At 62.9% G+C, this 6,513-nt stretch overlaps 1 protein-coding gene across 1 annotated transcript; it reads left to right on the top strand.

Moving 5' to 3' along the window:
* Positions 1-855: 855 nt before the first annotated feature.
* Positions 856-5,864, top strand: RUFY4 (RUN and FYVE domain containing 4). Its single transcript, XM_026852919.1, is given in 11 exon segments — positions 856-943; positions 946-996; positions 1,275-1,381; positions 1,717-1,842; positions 2,121-2,227; positions 2,384-2,527; positions 3,280-4,345; positions 4,422-4,528; positions 5,123-5,269; positions 5,479-5,610; positions 5,690-5,864. Coding segments are annotated over 11 exon segments (2,178 nt in total). The 3' UTR covers positions 5,793-5,864.
* Positions 5,865-6,513: the final 649 nt, after the last annotated feature.

The following is a 6,513-nucleotide window of genomic DNA, read 5'->3' as shown; positions in this document are numbered from 1 at the left end:
TGTCCTGCTCTGCCATGGGGGGGTAGTGGGCACTCACATGCACTTGGGCACACTTGGGCACACACACTCCCGTGAGCACACACCCACCCTACCATGCACAACCCCATGCACACACACGTGTGCTCCCCAAGCCCTGTGCCCAGCCACCATCCGCAGTGACATGCCCCAGACCTGCCACCTCTGTGGGCACTGTCTTGCATCCTGGGGACAGGGTGCCACCCACCACCCCCCAAAAACCACCCCACTGCACTGTGCCTCCTGGCTCCTCACCCCATGCTCACAACACCCCCCGACCCTGTGCCAGCCCCGCAGGCAGCATGCTGTGCCAGGGGGCTCTGCCTGGGGCAGTGCTCAGTTTGGGGGGGCCACATGTCGGGGGTTGTGTGCCCCCCTTCCTCCCCCCCACCCCTCCCAGGAGGCCCCCACACTGTTCGCAGTGTGAGCAAGGGAAGCGAGAGCAGAAGCAAAGGCAGCGCTTCCCCAGTGCCAAACCCACATCCTGAATCCTGGGGGACAGGGACAGGGACACACCGGGTTGGGGGGGGCCAGCCCCAGGAGGCCCCCCAAGGAATGGGGCAGAGCCTGGGGGCATTTTGGGGCAGGGCACAAGAACAACTAAGGGTTAGTGGAATGGGGCACCTTTCCCCACCCCATACCCCCTACCCCAGGTAGTGGGGGGACATGAGCAGAAAAAAGGGGTGCCTGAGCCCATTTCCTCTTAACAGCAGGCAGCTCTGGGGTAGAACTACAGGGGCAGACCCTCTCCTTGGGGCATAGAATTTGGAGATGCCAAGCAAGTGCCAGCCTGGCACCTCTCATCTCTGCCCCTGCTTTTGCAGCCTCTCAGGGACAGCCATGGCAGGGGACGGGGAGCTCAACCGCATCATCAAGGACCTGCAGAGTAAGTGTGCCAGCCTGTCCTCTGCCAGCTCCCCTGCATCCCACCCTGGCCACGCCAGCTCCCTCCTTGCACCCAGCCTGCAGGCAGCCGGGAGGGTGTCACTGCCAGGGGTGCTCCAGAGCATCCCAGTGCCAGCCATGCCACTGCTGCCTGCTCCTGTCCTTGCTGCCAGCCCCAGGGGACCGTTAGTGCCCGGTGGGTACCTCTGGCCTCGCTCTCCCTGCTCCCCCATTCCATCCCAGGGCAGGTTCCTCTTTCACCACCAGCAGAAATCCCCAGGGCCAGGGCTGGGAGTTGGGAGGTGGGGGTGGGATGGGGCAGGGTGCCCGCTGCCTGGACAGGGTCATGCCAGCTCAGCCCTGCCATCCCACAGAGACCGTGGCCGAGCTGAACCACAGCTACCGGGAGCAGAACCTGCCGGTGACAGATGGGAGCCGGGAGCTGCACAGCCTCTGTGCCCAGCTGGAGTTCCTTCTCCAGGTACTGCCACTACTCCGTCCCTGCTGCTCCCTGCCTCAGTTTCCCCTGGGGTGCAGCTGAGAGCAGAGGAGACCCCATGATGGCTGTTTTGGGGGGTGGGATGACCCCAGCCAACACTGTCCAGCCCTGGGCATCCCCAACCATGTGAGCACCCAGACAAGGCTCACCCATGTGCTGCAAAAGGGAAACTGAGGCACAGAGCCAGCAAAGAGGGGTCAGCCAGGGGACACTGGGACCCACCCTGCTGGGGGATCTGGCTGGATCCCAGCCCTACAGGGGATAGGCTGGGGAGAGACAGGGGACACCCTGCAAACCCAAGCTTACATCTCTGCCAGTTCGACCTCAAGGAGAAGAGGAGCTTCTTTGGGCAGCGCAAGGACTATTGGGACTTCTTGTGCCAGGGCCTGGCACGGCGCCGTCAGGAGCATGAGGGTGTTCGCTTTGTCACATCCCTGGACAAGGTGGGCATGGGCTGGCAGGATGCCGGGGGACGCGTGCAGACACACGTGTGCGTGCTTCTGCTTGTTTGTGGGTGCGCACGCACTTGTGTATGGGCACACACTCACTTGGGCACCGAGGATGTGCCCACTGGCACTATAAAGGGTTTTCTCCCCTCTGGGGTCCCCGCTGCCCCCCAGCCCTGGCCCTGGGGAGCCTCTTCCCTCCTGAATGGGCTGGGGGGGAGGTGTGTGGGGGACAGACTGATGTGGCAGGGCCAGATAACTCCATCTTCACCCAGCTGAAGACCCCTGTGGGCAGGGGCCGAGCCTTCCTGCGGTACTGCCTGGTGCACCGGCAGCTGGCAGAGTCCCTGCAGCTCTGCCTCCTCGACCCTGAGAGCCTCCGGTGAGAGCTGGGGGCATGGAGAGGGGATACTCACAGTGGTGGGGGGCACAGCCAGGGCAGGCAGTGCCCTGCAGCACCTGGTTGGCAAGGGTGCTGCAGACACGTGTGCCTGCCCAGGGCACAGAGGGGTGCCTTGAGCCTGTTTTGTGGTTGCAGTGAGTGGTACTACGCCCGCAGCCCCTTCCTGAGCCCCCAGCGCCGGGCCGAGATCCTGGGCAGCCTCTACGAGCTGGATGGTGTCACCTTCCGCCTAGCTCTGTGCAGGGCTGACCTGGACACCGCCTGGCCCATGTTCTCTGAGTGAGCACTGGGGGGCAGCAGGGGCACTGGGGACACAGGGTATCAGGATTATCCGGGGCATCAGGGACACCTGAAGTTCAGCATCTCAGAGCAGAGCATGGGCATTGCCCCACTGCTCTGAACCCAACGTGGCACCCCAGCCGTTCCAGCCCTCCAGACATGACCCCAGGTGGGCACAGACACCTGTGCCAGCATGCACACCATGCCCGTGCCTGAAAATATGCCATGCATGCATACAAACACCACCGTCATCTGCCAAGTACATGCCCAGGCACAGGTCTGCTGCAACACTGTGACACTATGACATCTGAGACACGGTGGCATTGTGTGTGTGTCTGTGTGTCTGTGTGTGTCTGTGTGTGTCTGTGTGTGTCTGTGTGTGTGTGTGCACACCCTTGCCCCTGGGCATATTTGCAAGGGGGCACTTGCGGACGCAGCCACTCCAGCATGTTCATGCCTGTGCTGCTGGTCAAATACTCATGTGCATGCCCTGCCACAAGCACACATGCAGCCCCCAATTGCCCCATGCAACCACCACGGGGGTCTCTGGGTGCCACCTGCTCTATGGGTGCCCAGGCTGGTGGCACCAGCATCCCTCGTCCCCTGTCACCAAGTGCTACCCGGTGTCACCACCCTGCTGCCCTCTCCATCCCCAAAGGCTGAGCTGTGCCCAGGGAGCCCCGAGGGAGGGTGGCAGCGCCCTGCTCACCCTGAGGGTGACCTGGTGGCCCTGAGCCCTGTGTCCCCTCTAGGACACTGATACGGCCCAGCCCAGTGACCAGAAGCAGCTCAGCAATGAAGGCCCAGCAGACAGATGATAATGGCACCAGGGAGCATGGATGGCCCGATGGCATTGCCCATCCCACCATGGCACCCCATGGGGTGCCAGGCCATCCATGCCCACCCACCTTGACTGCCCTGCAGGCAGGAGGTGTAGAGGTGGACAATCTAGAGGTGAATGACATGGAAGAAGAAGATGAAGAGGGGGTGGAGAAGGATGAGGAGGAGGAGGATGAGGAGGAGGTGGAGGATGTGGAGGTGGATGTGGATGACGATGTGGAGGAGCACATGGAGGAGGAAGATGTGGAAGAGGAGGTTGAAGAGGAGTTGGAGGAGCATGAAAAGAAGATGAAGGATGTGAATGTAGAGGACCTGGAGAACACACATGGGGCTAGCAAAGCACTTCAGCCCAATGGTGATGGGGAGCCTGGCACATCCCCACCACCCAGAATGGGATGCATGCCAGGCTCCCTGCCACCAGTGCCCAGACAGCTGGATGAGACAGAGGCATCCCTGCGGGCACTGGTGTCCCAGCTGCAGACCGAGCTGGGGCAGCAGGAGGTGGCATCACGGGTGCTGGTGGCCCGGCTGGCACGGGAGGAGCAGCGGCACCGGCTGCAGGAGGAAAGCAGTGCCCAGCAGGCCCAGCTGCAGGCACATGAGGCTGAGGCACTGCGGGAGACCAACATCTTCCTCGGGCAGGCACTGGAAGCAGCGGTGGCAGCAGGGGGCCCAGATGAGCTGGCGCGGGTGCAGGAGGAGGCACAGGGCTGGCGGGTGGCCGCAGAGGAGCGGGGTGCCCAGCTTGCTGCAGCGCTGGCAGAGGCGGCAGTGCTGGCCTCACACCTGAAGGACTGCCAGGCGGCACTGGCAGCAGTGGGACGGACAGACACACTGAAGGATGGTGGTGCCACAAATGAGGTGGCCACCATAGAGGAGGTGCTGCGGCAGGCACTGGAGCTCGCCCACAGTCACCAGGAGCCCCTGCTGGACTACCAGGCAGAGGGGGAGACCAGCACAGCTGCTGGCATGGCCATGGTATGGGCAAGCCCAAGGGGACCCCACAGTGGGGCAGGGGGTTGGGGGGCCAAAGCTGAGCCCTGTTCTCCCACAGCGCTTGGCCACCCTGGCCGCTGCAGCGCGGGAGGAGGCCTGGCAGAGCCGGCAGCAGCTCCAGGCTCAGCGGCAGGAGGTGATGCGGCTTCAGGAACAGCTCAGCAGGTCGGGCAGGGACCCCCCACTCCCACCACCCACAACCTCACAGTGGGTCCCCCCATCTCCACCTGCCACAAGGTTTCCCCTGGGAACCCCCATGATACCCCACTTGGACCCAGAGGAGCAGAACCTGGGGATGGAAAGGGGGAGAGAGGGAGGGAAGGATACTGGGGAGGGAGGGCTGAAGGGACAGATAGGTAGATGGAGGAATGGGTGGGAAGAGGGTTGGAAGAATGAATTTGGGGTGAATAGAGGGATGGAGGGGTGAAGGGGTTGTTGGGATGAATAAATTGATGGACAGGCACACAGAGGGATAGAGGGATGTATTTGAGACAAGTGGATGGAGGAACGGAAGGATTAATTTGGGGTGAATGTATAGATGGGTGGGTGGGCAGAAGGCCAGAGGAATGGGTGTGAGGAAGGACAGATGGATGAACAGCTGGGAAACAGAGGTGTGACTGGCTCAGCAGATAGCACTGTGGCTGTGGGGATGGGGAGACAGCTTGGGGATGGATGGGGAGCGGACAGAGGGAGGGAGGAGGGAGGGAGAGATGACCAGCTGAGGGACAGGGGGACCATCTCCTCACTGCCCTGCACCAGGGCCCAGCAGGACGGGGAGCGCTGGGCATTGGCACTGCAGCGGGCACAGCGGGAAGCTCTGGAGCGGGAGGCCATGCGTGGCACCGAGCAGGCACGGCAGCAGGAGCTCATCCGCGACATGAAGGGGCGGCTGCTGGAGCTGCTGCGGTGAGAGCCCTGGGGACTCCACTGGTGTGGGACCATGGTGGGGGGAGCCAAACCCCTTTGCCCAGAGGAGGGCACCAGAGCCCAGGCAAATCCTGCTCACTGCCTCGGGACACTTAGGTGCCCACCTTGGGTCTGGGGTGCCAGGTCGTGCTCCTGGACCCCCACCACTGGGCATGCTCCTGTCAGGGCTGACCTGTCCCCTCCCGCAGGGAGAAGGATGCCTTGTGGCAGAAGACAGAGGGCATTGACAACCCGATGCCCAGCCCGGCGCCCCGTGATGTAGGGCTCTGTGCCCGCTGCCACAAGGATTTCCGCCTCCTCTCCCGACGGTACAACTGCAGGTGGGCTACGGGGGGCACCGGGGGTGGCACGGGCATGGCACCAGGATGGCATGGCTCTCACCGCCCTCTCTCTCAGCAGGCTGTGCCAGGGCAAGGTGTGCCATGCGTGCTCTGTGGATGTGGGCAAGCAGGGACGCTGCTGTCTGCTTTGCTATCAGCAAAGGCACCCACAGACTACATGAGCCAGGACCACAGCCCGCAAACTGTCGTGCCCTGGCTGCCTCCTCTTGGACTTATCAGGGACCCAGGCGTCTGGGGCCTGCAGGCAGGTCTTGCTGCCCAACATTTTGGGTTTGAGATGTCTCTTTCTTGTGGCTGGTCCACAGAGAGGAAAACAAGCCGCTCCAGCTACCCCTGTGGCTCCCGTGTTGTCTATTGGTCATTACCGGATTGACCCCCAGGCTAGGCGCAGGGCGGGGGAATGCCAGCACAGGGTGTATGAGCCCTGCTGAGGGGGAACCATCCCCATAAGGGCTGTTCCAGTTGCAGCCAGGCTGAGCCACCGTCTGCCCCATCCTGCAGCAGGGAGGCAGCAGCAGGAAGGGGAGACAGCTCTTGGCCAACAGCCCCGGCTTCCTGCCAGGCTCTGAGGAACTGCTTGGGCAAGAGGTTTCCCAGATGCAAAGGTGATGGGCTGCCCCTGCCCAGCACCCCTGCTGACCCTGACTAACCCCGAGTCTCCAGGGGTCCCCACATAGGTGCGAGTGGACTCCCGTACCCACGCATGAGCCAGCCCATGACTGTCACCCACTGGTGCCCCCCACAATTAAGGACCCCCAGGGACACTGGAGCAGGGGAGATAGAGGAGCAGTACAGGACCCCTGTGGAGAGATGCTTGGGCATGGTGGTACAGATACCCCAACACTTGGCACACAGGGTGGCAGGAGGGACCCCAGGAGAGTC

The sequence above is a fragment of the Athene cunicularia genome (genome assembly GCF_003259725.1).
Source record: "Athene cunicularia isolate RWA chromosome 7 unlocalized genomic scaffold, athCun1 chr7_part1, whole genome shotgun sequence".
Taxonomy (NCBI): Eukaryota; Metazoa; Chordata; class Aves; order Strigiformes; family Strigidae; genus Athene; species Athene cunicularia.
This window is presented reverse-complemented; position numbering and strand designations above follow the sequence as displayed.